The sequence below is a fragment of the Piliocolobus tephrosceles genome, chromosome 21, assembly GCF_002776525.5.
Source record: "Piliocolobus tephrosceles isolate RC106 chromosome 21, ASM277652v3, whole genome shotgun sequence".
NCBI lineage: Eukaryota > Metazoa > Chordata > Mammalia > Primates > Cercopithecidae > Piliocolobus > Piliocolobus tephrosceles.
The window spans coordinates 42,628,359-42,644,995 of record NC_045454.1 but is presented as its reverse complement, the minus strand read 5'-3'; the positions used below and the strand labels follow the sequence as shown (position 1 = coordinate 42,644,995).

Sequence of the window (16,637 nt, the reverse complement as noted above, 5' to 3'; positions counted from 1 at the left end):
CAGTGAGGCCTGGAATCTCATTCTTGACCCGGGGAGGGGAATTTTTGCAGGACTCCCCGGCCCTCCGTTGGGGCCTCCCCTCTCTCTCTAGGGTGGAGTCGAGGAAGCGGGGCTGCGGGCCTCCTTATCTCTAGAGCCGGCCCTGGCTCTCTGGCGCCGGCCCCTTAGTCCGGGCTTTTTGCCATGGGGTCGCTGTTCCCCCTGTCGCTGCTGCTTTTTTTGGCGGCCGCCTACCCGGGAGTTGGGTGCGCGCTGGGACGCCGGATTAAGCGGGCTCAAGGCCCCAAGGGTAGCCCTCTCGCGCCCTCGGGGACCTCAGTGCCCTTCTGGGTGCGCATGAGCCCGGAGTTTGTGGCTGTGCCGCCGGGGAGGGAAGTGTGGCTCAATTGCAGCAACAGCTGTCCCCAGCCGCAGAATTCCAGCCTCCGCACTCGGCTGCGGCAGGGCGAGACGCTCAGAGGGCCGGGTTGGGTATATTACCAGCTGCTCGACGTGAGGGCCTTCAGCTCCCACGCGCACTGCCTCGTCACCTGCGCAGGAAAAACACGCTGGGCCGTCACCAGGATCACCGCCTACAGTGAGGGACAGGGGCTCAGTCCTGGCTGGGGTGAGGGGAGGGGGCTGGAAGAGGTGGGGGGAGGGTAGTTGACAGTCGGCTCTTTAGGGAGCGCCCGCGGACTTCACGCAGAGGCTCCGCCTTGCCTTAGAACCACCCCACAGCGTGATTTTGGAGCCTCCGATCTTAAAGGGCAGGAAATACACTTTGCGCTGCCACGTGACGCACGTGTTCCCGGTGGGCTACTTGGTGGTGACCCTGAGGCTTGGCGGCCGGGTCATCTATTCCGAAAGTCTAGAGCGCTACACTCGCCAGGATCTGGCCAACGTGACCTTGACCTACGAGTTTCCTGCTGGACCCCGCGACTTCTGGCAGCCCGTGATCTGCCACACGCGCCTCAATCTGGAAGGCCTGGTGGTCCGCAACAGCTCGGCACCCATTACACTGATGCTGGGTAAGGCACCCCTGTAACCCTGGGGACTAGGAGGAAGGGGGCAGAGAGAGTTAGGACCCCGAGAGGGCGCACAGACCAAGTGTGAGCTCCACGCGGGTCGACAGACCTCCCTGTGTTCCGTTCCTAATTCTCGCCTCCTGCTCTCCCAGCTTGGAGCCCCGCGCCCACAGCTTCGGCCTCCGGTTCCATCGCTGCCCTTGTGGGAATCCTCCTCGCTGTGGGCTCTGTGTACCTGTGCAAGTGCCTACCTATGAAGTCCCAGGCGTAAAGGGCGGTGTTCTATGCCGGCTGAACAAGACAAAAGAGGAATATGGAACTATTTGGGGAATAGGCCAGACATGGTGGCTGACGCCTGCAATCCCAGCACTTTGGGAGGCCGAGGCAGGAGAATCGCTTGAGCCCAGGAGTTTGAGACCAGCCTGGACAACATAGTGAGACCCCGTCTACGCAAAAAATACAAAAATTAGCCGGGTATGGTGGCCAGCACCTGTAGTCCCAGCTACCCGGGAGGCTGAGTTGGGAGGATCGCTTGAGCCCTGAAAGTCGAGGTTGCAGTGAGCCTTGATGGTACCACTGCACTCCAGCCTGGGGTACAGAGCAAGACCCTATCTCCAAAAATAAAATAAAAATAAAAATAAATATTGGCGGGGGAACCCTCCAGAATCATTACTTCCTTAACCAGCCTCTGTCCTGTGACCTAGGGGTCCGCATTACTGCCATTCTTCGAAGAACTTTTTTTTTTTTTTTTTTTTTGCGATCACTTTCTCCAAGTTCCTTGTCTCCCTGGGGGCACCTGAGGTTTCCTCACTCAGGGCCCACCTGGGGTCCCGAAGCCCCAGACTTTGTGTATCCCTAGCAGGTATCACAGAAACCTCTCCTTCTGCTGGCATCATCGAGTGGGATCAGCGCGGGTCCGGGAGGGCCACAGGCAGGGGCAGGGTGGGGTTCATGGTATGGCTTTCCTGATTGGCCCCGCCGCCACCACGCGGCAGCTCTGATTGGATGTTAAGTTTCCTATCCTAGCCCCACCTTCAGACCCTGTGCTTTCCTGGAGGCCAAACAACTGTGGAGCGAGAACTCATCTCCAAAATAACTTACCACGCTGGGGTGAGACCACGAATGGTGGGGAGGGGAGGATCCCATGGACATATTGAAGGACATGGATAGGCAGAAGAGGTCTCCATGTAGTGGCAGCCGGGAAGGAGTGATCAGAAGTCCACATGGAATATCACAAACTCGAATTCTGAAGATGTCCTGGTAGTCACCCGGCCAGATGAGCACGTGGAGTTGGGGTGGGTGTCAAAGCTTGCGGCCCAGATGCGGAGTCAAAAGCGTCACCCTTGGTCCCTCATTCTTGCATGGAGGTCCAGGGCCCCCGCCCACCAAGCAGAAGGCGGACTCAGGGGGGCTCCAGGGTGGCTTGAGCTCACACACGCTGAGTAGACACGTGCCCGCTGCACCCTGGGTAAATACAGATCCGGAGCCGAGAGGATTCTAATTTAGACGCCCGCGAACGCTGCGCGCACGCACACGTGTCCTCGGCTCGCTGGCACTTTCGTCCCGCCCCCTCCGTCGCGTGCCGGGGCTGACCTGGAGGGGGGCTTAGGGGTGTGGCTCCGCGGGGTCAAAAGGAGAAGGATCGGTGAGAGAGACATCCCCACACCCTCCCCTAGAACTGTCCTTTCCCCATCCAGTGCCTCTCAAATCTCTCTTAGTCCCCAAATGCATCCCCGCCCTAAGGGGGGCTGGTGGGAGGAGCTACATGTGGGGGCGGAGCTCGGAGTCCAACTCATTATCATGGCATCTCAGCCAGGGCTGGGGTAGCGGTTTGGAAAGGGCAACCCAGCATCCCCCGATCCCAGAGTCGCGGCCGGGGATGACGCGGGAGAGCGTGGTCGCCCCCAGAAGGCTCCGGGCCATCATGCCGGCCTCCACGTAGACCCCGGGGTCGCTCGCTCCTGCCAGCTCGCCTTCACTAAGGCCAGGAGCTTAGCGCAAGCTCGCCTCCCGCCCCTCCACCGCCTCTGCCGCCGCCCCCTCCTTGGAAACCAAGTTACCAACGTTAAACCAATCCCCGAGCGCAACTCTGCCTCCCCCACACCCCACCCGCCGCGCCGCGCGGAGCTGTCCTCTAGCCCAGCTCCTCGGCTCGCGCTCCCCTCGCCTCCTGTGCTTTCCCCGCCGCGGCGATGCCAGGGCCTTCGCCAGGGCTGCGCCGGGCGCTACTCGGCCTCTGGGCTGCTCTGGGCCTGGGGCTCTTCGGCCTCTCAGGTAAGAGTCCCCCTCTGGCTCGGGGTGGACAGGGCGGGGGCGGAGTCCCTGGACCTGGGAAGCGGCCTCCTGTCCCTCCCAGCTCCGCCCTCGCCTCGCTCTCACGCCTCTGCCCCCACCTCGAGCCTGAGTCTTCTCCCCTTCCCCCTCCTCCCCAACACACACCCGAGCCCCAGCTTCCCGACTCCTCGATCGCCCCTACCCGCTTCGAGATCCTAGGTGTTCTTCCGCACCCAACCCTTCGCCCTGGAGACACAGTGTCTCTCCTGTCCCCTCCCCGGGTACCTTCTCACGCTCTGCTGTGCACCATGGTCCACGAACTGGCATCTTCCCCACTCGCGGTCCGCGAAGACTCCATCTCTCCAACTACCGTGACTCAGAGGCGCTGTTCCCGCTCCACCCAGAGCCCTGGCAACCGGGTCCCTCAGCTGTTCCCGCGGTTCCTTCCATGAGCCCAGCCCTGCGTCCCGGCTCCGTGTTCTTCACCAGGTGTAGGGTCCTTCCTGATCCTTGACCCAGCCTTGTCTCTCCTTTGCCCTTGCCGCAAACGCACTCTCCTCGTATTCCCGCATTCTGCCAGGACCCTGAGAATCTGTTCATCTCCCATTCCCCTCCGAGGTCCCTTCTCTCAGCCTTGCTGTGTTCATCGGAGACCCCACCTTTCCTCTCCTCTACCCCCTCCCCCATGCTTTCCCGCCGCTCCATCGGCGCTTTGGAGACCAGGGCTCTCTGCTACCACGTCCCAGAGACACCCTCGAGGTTTAGACTCTGGGAGCGCGCCTTTAAACCGGAGGCCTGGGCAGGACGTGGGACGCCTGGGTTCTTTCCCCGGCTGCAGCCTCTCCTCCTCCTCCCCGCCCTCCGAGAATCCTTGACTCGACATAGGGGCGCTAAGATGTCAGGGAGTTGGCTCCCCAGGCTGAGCCCGCGTTTCCCTGGGCAGCGGTCTCGCAGGAGCCCTTCTGGGCGGACCTGCAGCCCCGCGTGGCGTTCGTGGAGCGCGGGGGCTCGCTGTGGCTGAATTGCAGCACCAACTGCCCTCGGCCGGAGCGCGGTGGCCTGGAGACCTCGCTGCGCCGAAACGGGACCCAGAGGGGTTTGCGTTGGTTGGCGCGGCAGCTGGTGGACATTCGCGAGCCGGAGACCCAGCCCGTCTGCTTCTTCCGCTGCGCGCGGCGCACACTACAGGCGCGTGGGCTCATTCGCACTTTCCGTGAGTTCTGGGTGGCCACGCGCGTACTCCACTACTTTCCCTCCCTCCCAGGCCCCGCCCCCTGGGTCCCAGGGTCCTCCCCTTCATGCCCCACCTTCTGTATCCCACCCCCTCCCCTGGGTTCCAAGTTCCCGCGTTCCAAGAGCGGCGGACTCTTTCCCCTTGCAGAGCGACCAGATCGCGTAGAGCTGATGCCGCTGCCTCCCTGGCAGCCGGTGGGCGAGAACTTCACCCTGAGCTGTAGGGTCCCCGGCGCCGGGCCCCGTGCGAGCCTCACTCTGACCCTGCTGCGGGGCGCCCAGGAACTGATCCGCCGCAGTTTCGCCGGAGAACCACCCCGAGCGCGGGGCGCGGTGCTCACAGCCACGGTACTGGCTCGGAGGGAGGACCATGGGGCCAATTTCTCGTGTCGCGCGGAGCTGGACCTGCGGCCTCACGGCCTGGGACTGTTTGAAAACAGCTCGGCCCCCAGAGAGCTCCGAACCTTCTGTGAGTGGGTGTGGGGAGGAGATGGGGACCAAGTGGGGTCGGGTCGGTGTTTAGGAGGTTTAGAGGCAGATACATCTGAATGCTGGTCCTGACTTCAACCCTCACTGGCTGAGCTGTTGCCCCCTCAGTGTCTTGAGGATGATAATACGATAAGATAGTGCATGTCAAGTGCTTAGGACATATTGAGCGCTCGGAACACAGTTCGTTCAAACTTGGTTCTTCGACCCCTAGCCCTGTCTCCGGATCCCCCGCGCCTCACTGCTCCCCGGCTCTTGGAAGTTGGCTCGGAAAGGCCGGTGAGCTGCGCTCTGGACGGACTGTTTCCAGCCTCAGAGGCCAGGGTCTACCTCGCACTGGGGGACCAGAATCTGAGTCCTGATGTCACCCTCGACGGGGACGCACTCGTGGCCACTGCCACAGCCACAGCTAGTGCAGAGCAGGAGGGTGCCAGGCAGCTGGTCTGCAACGTCACCCTGGGGGGCGAAGACCGGGAGACCCGGGAGAACGTGACCATCTACAGTAAGGAGGGAGGCGGGGTCTCCGCGGCTCGGAGGTGGGACCAGAGGAACGCGAAGGCGGGGCGAAGAGTGGGCGGGACCTCAGTACCGGAACAGGCGAGGCCCGAGTGTCCCGAGGGGGCGGGGCAGGTGGGGGCGGAGACGTAATCACTGGGGAGGAGGAGCCTGTACAGCCTGAGAGGCGGGGCGCGGCACCCTAGTTCCATCTCAGCACCCCAGGATTCAGGCAGATAAGAGGCGGGCCCTGACCGGCGGGAGGGACGTGGTCAGTATACTCCGACTAAATGCTCTGCCCCCAGGCTTCCCGGCACCACTCCTGACCCTGAGCGAACCCAGCGTCTCCGAGGGGCAGATGGTGACAGTAACCTGCGCAGCCGTGGCCCAAGCCCTGGTCACACTGGAGGGAGTTCCAGCCGCCGTCCTGGGGCAGCCCGCCCAACTTCAGCTAAATGCCACCGAGAACGACGACAGGCGCAACTTCTTCTGCGACGCCACCCTAGACGTGGACGGGGAGACCCTGATCAAGAACAGGAGCGCAGAGCTTCGCGTCCTATGTGAGTTAGTGATAACCCCTCGCCCCACACCTCCTGGTGATTTCCAAGGACCTGCCTGCTCCCTGGCCATGTCTGGAGGCGGGGCCATTTCTCACGGTCCACGTCTAAGCCTCTGTAACCCCCCGCCCTGCCCGCAGACGCCCCCCGGCTGGACGATTCAGACTGCCCCAGGAGCTGGACGTGGCCCGAGGGCCCAGAGCAGACGCTGCGCTGCGAGGCCCGCGGGAACCCAGAACCCTCAGTGCACTGTGCGCGCTCCGACGGCGGGGCCGTGCTGGCTCTGGGCCTGCTGGGTCCGATCACTCGGGCGCTCTCAGGCACTTACCGCTGCAAGGCGGCCAATGATCAGGGGGAGGCGGTCAAGGACGTGACGCTGACGGTGGAGTGTGAGTGGGGGTGCGCAGGGCGCATCTCTATCTGGTTCAGAATCTGGGGGGTGGCCAGCCTCCAGGGAAGAGTAGGAGTAGGGTATGAAGTGTCCCTTTGGGTGGGTTTGGGGAAAGGGAAGAGGCTGGTTAGTGGGGTTGGGGAAAGATCTTGGAGGATGGAAGAGACCGGGTGGGCGTGTCCCTAGCCCAGGGCGTGGTATGTGGGCGGAGTCTTGGAAAGGCGGGAGGTCCAGAGTGTTAAAATTTTTAGACCGAAAAAGGCGCCCCTGGTGGCTCAGGGAGCTCCCAGAGTGGATGGATCGACTAGCGTGACACCCCTAGGATTGGCGTCCAAGGGTTGTGCAGGAACAACCCTTTGTGGAAACCTTGAAAGGCCAAGGAAGGTCTAGGGACGTCAGACTTGCCCCCAAACCCCAAAGCCAACAATACGCTCCCTCCTCCAGACGCACCAGCGCTGGACAGTGTGGGCTGCCCAGAACGCATTACTTGGCTGGAGGGAACAGAAGCCTCGCTGAGCTGTGTGGCGCACGGGGTACCGCCTCCTGATGTGATCTGCATGCGCTCTGGAGAGCTCGCAGCAGTCATCGAGGGGCTGTTGCGTGTGACCCGGGAGCATGCAGGCACTTACCGTTGTGAAGCCACCAACCCTCGGGGCTCTGCGGCCAAAAATGTGGCTATCACGGTGGAATGTGAGTAGGGGCACCGCGGAGTGGGGCAGGATCTGTGGGACAACCGCCACTGGACTTCCTAGCCCCCGTGTGAGCCCCTGCAATCCTGTTTCCCAGATGGCCCCAGGTTTGAGGAGCCGAGCTGCCCCAGCAACTGGACATGGGTTGAAGGATCTGGGCACCTGTTTCCCTGTGAGGTCGATGGGAAGCCACAGCCAAGCGTGAAGTGCGTGGGCTCTGGGGACGCCACTGAAGGGGTGCTGCTGCCGCTGGCACCCCCAGACCATAGTCCCATAGCTCCCAGAATCCCTAGAGTCCTGGCACCCGGTATCTACGTCTGCAACGCCACCAACCGCCACGGCTCCGTGGCCAAAACAGTGGTCGTGAGCGCGGAGTGTGAGCGAGGCCCAGGCGGGTGGGGAGCGGGGGTGCCCCACGGTCCAGGCACTCCCTGACATCCCCCATGGCTGCTTTGCAGCGCCACCGGAGATGGATGAATCCACCTGCCCAAGTCACCAGACGTGGCTGGAAGGGACTGAGGCTTCGGCGCTGGCCTGCGCCGCCCGGGGTCGCCCTTCCCCAGGAGTGCTCTGCTCTCGGGAAGGCACCCCGTGGCCTGAGCAGCAGCGTGTGTCCCGAGAGGACGCGGGCATTTACCACTGTGTGGCCACCAATGCGCATGGCACGGACTCCCGGACCGTCACCGTGGGCGTGGAATGTGAGTGGGGGCAGCACTGGATGGAGGGGACACGGCCTCAGAAGAATGACTCGCAGCCTGGGAGCATTCAAGGGCACCTCTCCCAGTCCCATTCTCGGGAACAGGGAATTCCAGCCTAAACCAGGGGGTAATGAAAATTCTAGCCAGGCGCGGTGGCTCAGGCCTGTAATCCCAACACTTTGGAAGGTTGAGACGGATGAATCACTTGAGGCCAGGAGTTCGAGACCAGCCTGGCCAACATGGCGAAAACCCCTCTCTACAAAAATCCAGTCGTGGTGGTGGGCGCCTGTAGTCCCAGCTACTTGGGAGACTGAGGCAGGAGAATCGCTTGAGCCTGGGAGGCGGAGGTTGCAGGGAGCCGAGATCCCTCCACTGTACTCCAGCCTGGGAGACAGAGTGAGACTGTTTCTTAGAAAAAAAAACAAAAAATTCTAGGGAATAGGAGCACAGCCCTCCTCGATCCTGGATTGGAACACTGGCCTGGGCTTCACCTCCTTCCATTCAGTGAAGAAGGGCGAGGAATTTTAGCCGCAACAGCAGCCTGATTGTCGGGGAAGGAGGCTCTGATAGGAGGCAGGATCCTTTTGTGCCCATCAGAGGCGCGGTGGCCTCACATCGATCGTGGTGGGCCGGAGCAGGGCATTTGATCAGTGGCTGGGCCGGCGCTAAGCCCCACTTCACCTTCTGTGCCCTTCAGACCAGCCGGTGGTGGCCGAACTTGCTGCCTCGCCCCCTGGAGGCGTGCGCCCAGGAGGAAACTTCACTTTGACCTGCCGCGCGGAGGCCTGGCCTCCAGCCCAGATCAGCTGGCGCGCGCCTCCGGGTGCCCTCAACATCGGCCTGTCGAGCAACAACAGCACACTGAGCGTGGCAGGCGCCATGGGAAGCCACGGCGGCGAGTACGAGTGCGCAGCCACCAACGCGCACGGGCGCCACGCGCGGCGCATCACGGTGCGCGTGGCAGGTAAGTGGCAGCTGGGGAGGGGCGGGGCGAGGTATCTGCGAGGGGGCGTGACCTGGGACCTGGGGCGGCCTACCCCGCCTGCCTCCCTCTCAGTCCAGGTAGATGAGACATAAGTGGGGCAGAGTAGAAGTCAAGGGTGCCTGGGCGGGTGGGGCTGTTGATCACACTTTGCGGGGTGGGAGATGGAGGGGGGGGGGGGGGGACTGAATTCAAGGGGAGGGACCCTCCAGGGCTGTCAGTACTGCAGGAAAGGACTTAAAAACTTGGAGTGGATTCTGCGTGGTGGATACTTGACCCAATTCACCCTCCACTGTGGAGAAGATTGGGGAGGGACCAAAGTCATTGGATGATGGAGGGAGGGGTCAAGATCGCCTTCTCTCACTTCCTGAAGCTCCTGGGGCTGGATTCTCTCTGGGGTGGGGAGAACCTGACCTGGTCCTGCCAGTCCTCATTTTCTGGGAGATGGGGAGAGTTGACTTGTCGCTAGAGGGCTAAGTGTGGTCACGGGTTTATGTCACCATGGGCTGAAGTGCGATGTAAATTGAGTCTTGAGTCGCCCTGGCACTGGGAGTGGCCTTCCTGCGTGGGGTCTCTCCCTTCTCCCAAGGCCAGACAGTGAGCTCCTCGGGGCGTGAGGACTGACCTCGTGCCTGTGAGGGGGCGGGGGACGGTGGGGGAAGCCCCCGGGAGCTTGGCCGCCCTCCGCGAGGGTCTCCACCCCGCAGGTCCGTGGCTGTGGGTCGCCGTGGGAGGCGCGGCGGGGGGCGCGGCGCTGCTGGCCGCTGGGGCCGGCCTGGCCTTCTACGTGCAGTCCACTGCCTGCAAGAAGGGCGAGTACAACGTGCAGGAGGCCGAGAGCTCGGGCGAGGCTGTGTGTCTCAACGGCGCGGGCGGCGGCGCTGGCGGGGCGGCGGGCGCGGAGGGCGGACCCGAGGCGGCGGGGGGCGCGGCCGAGTCGCCGGCGGAGGGCGAGGTCTTCGCCATTCAGCTGACCTCGGCGTGAGCCGGTTCCCCTCTCCCCGCGGGCCGGGGGATGCCCCCCAGACGCACACGGGGGCTTATTTATTGCTTTATTTATTTACTTATTCATTTATTTATGTATTTCAACTCCAAGGGTGTCACCCCCATTTTCTACCCATTATCCCAATAAAGTTTTTATAAAGGAACTCCCGGTCTCCGCCTCTGTTTCTGCAAAGTGGAACAAGCTCAGGGTTCCAATCGTGACCTCCCGGGTTATTCATTCCAAAAGCGGTTTTTGAGGGGGCCGGGGATGATGGCTCACGCCTGTAATCTCAGGACTTGTGGGAAGCCCAGGTGGGAGGATCCCTTGCACCCAAGAGTTTCAGACCAGCCTGGGCAACATAGGGAGATTCTACAAAATAATATTTTTTTCAAAAATTGGACAGGGCCGGTCGCGGTAGCTCACGCCTGTCATCCCAGGATTTTGGAAGGCCGAGGCGGGCAGATCACGAGGTCATGAAATCTAGACCATCCTGGCCAATATGGTGAAACCCCGTCTCTACTAAAAATAGAAAAAATGGCCGGGCGCGGTGGCTCAAGCCTGTAATCCCAGCACTTTGGGAGGCCGAGACGGGTGGATCACGAGGTCAGGAGATAGAGACCATCCTGGCTAATACGGTGAAACCCCCTCTCTACTAAAAAATACAAAAAAACTAGCCGGGCGACGAGGCGGGCGCCTGTAGTCCCAGCTACTCGGGAGGCTGAGGCAGGAGAATGGCGTGAACCCGGGAGGCGGAGCTTGCAGTGAGCTGAGATCCGGCCACTGCACTCCAGCCTGGGCGGCAGAGCAAGACTCCGTCTCAAAAAAAAAAAAAAAAAAAAAAAAGAAAAAATTAGCTGGGAGTTGTGGCACACGCCTGTAATCCCAGCTACTCGGGAGGCTGAGGCAGGAGAATCGCTTTAATCCCAGAGGCAGAGGTTGCAGTGAACCGAGGTGCAATGTCATATATCTATCTATCTATATATAAATTAGACAGGGCCAGGCACGGTGGCTCTTGCTGGTAATCCCAGCACTTTGGGAAGCTAAGGCAGGTGGGTCACTTGAGGTCAGGAGTTCGAGACCACACTGGCCAACAGGGTGAAACCCGTTCTCTCCTAAAAACACAAAAAATTAAGGCCAGGCACAGTGGCTCACGTCTGTAATCCCAGCACTTTGGGAGGCTGAGGCAGGCAGATCATGAGGTCAGGAGATAGAGACCATCCTGGCTAACACAGTGAAACACTGTCTTTACTAAAAATACAAAAAATTAGCTGGGTGTGGTGGCACACGCCTGTAGTCCGAGCTACTTGGGAGGCTGAGGCAGGAGAATTGCTTTAAGCCCAGAGGCAGAGGTTGCAGAGAGCTGAGATCGCACCACTGCACTCCAACCTGGGCAACCCAGCCAGACTCTGTCTCAAAAAAAAAAAAAAAAAGGCCAGGCGCGGTGGCTCAAGCCTGTAATCCCAGCACTTCGGGAGGCTGAGACGGGCGGATCACGAGGTCAGGAGATCGAGACCATCCTGGCTAACACGGCGAAACCCCGTCTCTACTAAAAAATACAAAAAAACTAGCCGGGCAAGGTAGCGGGCGCCTGTAGTCCCAGCTACTGGGGAGGCTGAGGCAGGAGAATGGCGTGAACCCGGGAGGCGGAGCTTGCAGTGAGCCAAGATCCGGCCACTTCACTCTAGCCTGGGAGACAGAGCGAGACTCCGTCTCAAAAAAAAAAAAAAAAAAAAAAAAAAAAAAAAAAAAAATTAGCTGGGCCGTAGTGGCACCTGCCCTGTAGTCCCAGCTACTTGTGAAGCTGAGGCAGGATAATTGCTAGAACACAGGAGGTGGAGATATTGCCATTACACTCCAGTCTTGGCAACAGAACTAGACTTTGTCTCCAAAAAAAAAAGTGTTTTTTGAGGGGGCTGGGCATGGTGGCTCAGGCCTCTAATCTCAGGACTCTTGGGAGGCCCAGGTGGGAGGATCCCTTGCACCCACAAGTTTCAGACCAGCCTGGGCAACATAGTAAGACCCTACAAAAAATACGTTTCCAAAAAAATTCTTTTTGAAATGGAGTCTTGCTCTGTCACCCAGGCTGGAGTGCTGTGGTGTGATCTTGGTTCACTGCAACCTCTGCCTCCTGGGTTCAAGCAATTCTCCTGCCTTGGCCTCCTGAATAGCTGGGACTATAGGCATGTACCACTATGCCCAGCTAATTTTTGTAGAGATTTAGTAGAGATGCTAAATTAGCCCAGCTAATTTAGTAGAGATGGGGTTTCACCATGTTGGCCAGGCTGGTCTCGAACTTCTAACCTCAGGCGATCCACCCACCTCAGTCTCACAAAGTGCTGGGATTACAGCTGTGAGCCACCGTGCCTGGCCTATTTTTCAAAAATTAGCCAGACTTGGTGGTGCATGCCTTAGTCCCAGCTACTTGGGAGGCTGAGGCAGGAGGATCCTTTGAGCCCAGGAGTTCAAGGCCACTTCCAGCTATGATACTGTCATTGTGCTCCAGCCCAGGTGACAGAACAAGACCCTGTCTCTAAAAACAAACAACAAAAAAATCCAAAAACTTTTTTTGAACACCTACTATGTGTCAGGCACAATCTGACGGGGTTTCACCATGTTAGTCAGGCTAGTCTCAAACTCCTGACCTCATGATTTACCCGCCTCGGTCTCCCAAAGTGCTGGAATTACAGGCATGAGCCACTGCACCCGGCCAGCCGTCTTTTCTCAGTGTGACCTAGAGCTCGTCCTCTCTCAGTGCCTGTTTTCAGCTCTCTTCACACCCTTGGGCAGGGGTGGGGGCCTCACTCCTTCCTCCTACTTATCTCTTCCGTCCAGCACTGCCCTCTGATCCGGGTCACTCTTGGAGGTGGGAGCTAGGTGCTTCCCCCAGGCCTGGTTACTGGTAGAGCTGAGGCCGCCTTGCCAGGATGGGTGGAGGCCCTCTCCATCGCGCCTCTGCCCTGAGACCCGGGTGAGACCTTCCTGGGCAGGCACTGGCTGATGCTATGGGTGTCAGCCCTCAGCATGTCCCGCCTGTTAAAGGGTGCACCCCTGCCCCACCCTCAATGCCTCCTTCATCCTGTGTCCATCCACAGTGCCTCAGTTTATCCCCACCTTACCTTTCCACTCAGCCCATCATGATTCAGAGCAGACACACACAGGGTATCAGCTGCAACCCCCACTACACGGCACCTTCCCCCCTCATCCCCAACAGCATAAGGCACAACAGCTGGGCCTCCTCCCCACAGCCTCCTCCTCTGCCCCTCCTCCCTCAAAAGTAGGAACATGGAGCCCTAGAGAAGGAAGCCAACCCCATGCAAACACGTAATGAGCAAAGATAAGACGGGGAAATGGCACAAGAGGGCAGGCCCGTGCTTGGTGGTGAGCCAGGGGCCAGGTACAAAACCCAAAAAGGCACCAGCCAGGGGCAGCCCCGGCCACTCACACCACCTCACCTTTTCTGCCTGTGCCCTCCCTGCTGAATGATCTCTCTCCACTCCTACTGACCTCAAGGTCTCTTTCAGAGCCTTCAGATGAGATATTTATTTTAGTAGGTTGGTGCAAAAGTAATTGCTGTTTTTGCCATTGAAAGTAATGGCAAAGGCCGGGCATGGTGGCTCATGCCTGTAATCCCAGCACTTTGGGAAGCCGAGGCCGGCAGATCACGAGGTCAGGAGTTCAAGACCAGTCTGGCTAACATGGTGAAACCCTGTCTCTACTAACAACACACAAAAAATTAGCCAGACATGGTGGCACATCCCTGTAGTCTCAGCTGCTTGGGAAGCTGAGGCAGAAGAATTGCTTGAACCCTGAAGTGGAGGCTGCAGTGAGCCGAGATCATGCCACTGCACTCCAGCCTGGGCCACAGAGTGAGACTGTCTCGAGAAAAAAAAAAAAAAGTAATGGCAAAAACTGCAATTACTTTTTCTTTTTTCTTTTTCTTTTTTTTTTTTTTTTTTGAGATAGAGTCTCACTTTGTCACCCAGGCTGGAGTGCAAAAGCAGGATCTCACTGCAGCCTCCGCCTCCCGGGTTCAAGCGATTCTTCCACCTTAGCCTCCTGAGTAACTGGGATTACAGGCACACGCCACCATGCCTGCCTAAATTTTTGTATTTTTGGTAGACGGGGGATTTCATCACGTTAGCCACACTAGCCTCGAACTCCTGACCTCAAGGGATTCACCCATCTCACCACAGGGTGAGAGTGGGAATGTCTATTTTATTTTATTTTTTGGAGACAGGGTCTCACTCTGTTGCTCAGGCTGCAGTACAGTGGCGCGATCATGGCTCACTGCAGCCTCAACTTCCCAGGCTCAAGTGATCCTCCCACCTCAGCCTTCCAAGCAGCTGGGACTATAGGTGCATGCCACCACACCTGGCTAATTTTTGTATTTTTGGTAGAAACAGGGTTTCACCATGTTGCCCAGGCTGGTCTTGAACTCCTGGGTTCAGGTGATCTCACTGCCTTGGGCTCCCAAAGTGCTTGGATTACAGGTGTGAGCCTGTGAGCCACACCTGGCCTATTTTATTTATTTATATATTTTATTTTATTTTATTTTATTTTGAGACGGAGTCTTGCTCTGTCGCCCAGGCTGGAGTGCAGCGGCACAATCTCGGCTCACTGCAAGCTCCGCCTCCCGGGTTCACACCATTCTCTTGCCTCAGGCTTCCAAGAAGCTGGGACTACAGGCGCCCGCCACCATGCCTGGCTAATTTTTTGTATTTTTTAGTAGAGACGGGCTTTCACCACGTTAGCCAGGATGGTCTCGATCTCCTCACCTCATGATCCACCCGCCTCGGCCTTCCAAAGTGCTGGGATTACAGGCGTGAGCCACCATGCCTGACCTATTTTATTTTTTAATTAACTTTTTGTTTTTGTTTTTGTTTTGGGATGGAGTCTCTGTCTCCAAGGCTGGAGTGCAGTGGCACGATCTCGGCTCACTGTAAACTCTGCCTCCCAAGTAGCTGGGATTACAGGCACATGCCACGCCTGGGTAACTTGGTAATTTTTGTATCTTTAGTAGAGACACGGTTTCCCCATGTTGGCCAGGCTGGTCTCAAACTTCTGACCTCCGGTGATCTGCCTGCCTCGGTTTCCCAAAGTGCTGGGATTACAGGAATGAGCCACTGTGCCTGGTTGGGCATACGTCTTGTTTTTTTCTTTCTGTAGATATCAAGCGATTCTCCTCCCTCAGCCTCCCAAGTAGCTGGTACTACAAGCGCCTGCCACCATGTCCAGCTATTTTTTGTTTTTTTAGTAGAGGTGGGGTTTCACCATGTTAGCCAGTCTCTAACTCCTGACCTCAGGTGATCTGCCTGCCTCGGCCTCCCAAAGTGCTGGAATTACAGGTGTGAGCCACCATGCCCGGCCTGAGTGGTGGGAGGTGTCTATTTTAGACTGAGCAGTCAAGAAAAGCTTCTCTGAAGAGGTGATGTTTGGGCCAGGCCTCCGCAAACGATTAGAAGGTGTCAGCCATGGGGAGATGTGGAGGGAGGGTGTTCCAGGCCAAGGAAGGGTAAGATAAAATCATTCAGGGATCTGAGGGCAGAGGAATCTGGACTCCAGTTCTCCCATTCAGGGCTGCCCAGGAGAGATAAAGAGGATCTCATAAGAGTGTATGGGGCCGGGCGCGGTAGCTCAAGCCTGTAGTCCCAGCACTTTGGGAGGCTGAGATGGGCAGATCACGAGGTCAGGAGATCGAGACCATCCTGGCTAACATGGTGAAACCCCGTCTCTACTAAAAAATACAAAAAACTAGCTGGGCGAGGTGGCGGGCGCCTGTAGTCCCAGCTACTCGGGAGGCTGAGGCAGGAGAATGGCGTAAACCCGGGAGGCGGAGCTTGCAGTGAGCTGAGATCCAGCCACTGCACTCCAGCCTGGGCAACAGAGCAAGACTCCGTCTCAAAGAAAAAAAAAAAAAAAGTGTGTGTGGCTTTGTGGCTCACTCATGCCCACACAGGGACCATGCCCCACCCTACCCACCTTTTTTTTTTTTCCCCTGAGTCTCCCTCTATTACCCAGGCTGGAGCACAGTGGTACAATCACAGTTCACTGCAGTCTTGACCTCCAGGGGCTCAAGCGATCCTCCTACCTCAGTGTCCCGAGTAGCTGGCAGTACAGGTGTGCACCACCACTCTTGGCTCATTTTTTGATTTTTTTGGTAGACACGGGGTTTCACTATGTTACCCAGGCTGGTCTTGAACTCCTGGGCTCAAGTGATTCTCCCACCTTGGCCTTCTAAAGTGTTGAGATTACAGGCATGAGCCACCACACCCAGCCCACCACCCAGTCTTGACTCCCCCTCCTCCCTCCCTCCCAGTGAGTGCTGGTGGCCTGTGTGTCACGCCTGCTGAAGGCTGCCTCTGACTCGTGGCTTTTGACTTCAGGCCTGGGAGACACCCTTTGGCTGGGTTAAGGAGATCTTGAAATGGGTAGGGGAAACAGCAGGGGGTGGTAAGGAGAGTGACACACTGCAGGCATGGGTTGGGTGACAGATGAAAGATCCATTGGTATATGCTGCCAGTGTGTGCCATCTACTTGTGTGTTTTATGTGTGTCTTGTGCATGTGTCCTGTGTGGGCTGTATCTGTGACTCAGCTACGTGTCAGCACGTCCCTGTCGATGTGTGTCTGCTGATATGTCCGTCAGCATGCACGGCTGTCTTGCATGTGTCTTTTTTGAGACGGAGTCTCGCTGTCACCCAGTGGCACCATCTCGGCTCATTGCAACCTCTACCTCCCGTGTTCAAGCGATTCTCCTGCCTCAGCCTCCCAAGTAGCTCGGATTACAGGCACATGCCACCACGCCTGGCTAATTTTTGTATATTTAGTAGCGACAGCGTTTC

At 58.4% G+C, this 16,637-nt stretch overlaps 2 protein-coding genes across 3 annotated transcripts; both read left to right on the top strand.

Moving 5' to 3' along the window:
* The first annotated feature begins 35 nt into the window (after positions 1-35).
* On the top strand, positions 36-1,628 carry ICAM4 (intercellular adhesion molecule 4 (Landsteiner-Wiener blood group)). Of its 2 annotated transcripts, none has more exons than XM_023194250.3 (3): positions 36-577; positions 708-1,010; positions 1,160-1,628. In XM_023194250.3, exons 1-3 carry the CDS (start codon positions 184-186, stop codon positions 1,276-1,278), a joined length of 816 nt encoding a protein of 271 aa, XP_023050018.1. In that variant the 5' UTR covers positions 36-183; the 3' UTR covers positions 1,279-1,628. The 2 variants fall into 2 exon arrangements, with proteins under 2 accessions (XP_023050018.1, XP_023050017.2); XM_023194249.3 differs by having other exon boundaries at positions 749-1,010; positions 1,160-1,463.
* A 1,479-nt stretch (positions 1,629-3,107) lies between these two features.
* On the top strand, positions 3,108-9,960 carry ICAM5 (intercellular adhesion molecule 5). Its single transcript, XM_023194235.3, has 11 exons — positions 3,108-3,281; positions 4,225-4,494; positions 4,663-4,983; positions 5,215-5,502; positions 5,801-6,055; positions 6,193-6,441; positions 6,888-7,133; positions 7,230-7,508; positions 7,591-7,830; positions 8,528-8,794; positions 9,520-9,960. Exons 1-11 carry the CDS (start codon positions 3,200-3,202, stop codon positions 9,795-9,797), a joined length of 2,775 nt encoding a protein of 924 aa, XP_023050003.2. The 5' UTR covers positions 3,108-3,199; the 3' UTR covers positions 9,798-9,960.
* Positions 9,961-16,637: the final 6,677 nt, after the last annotated feature.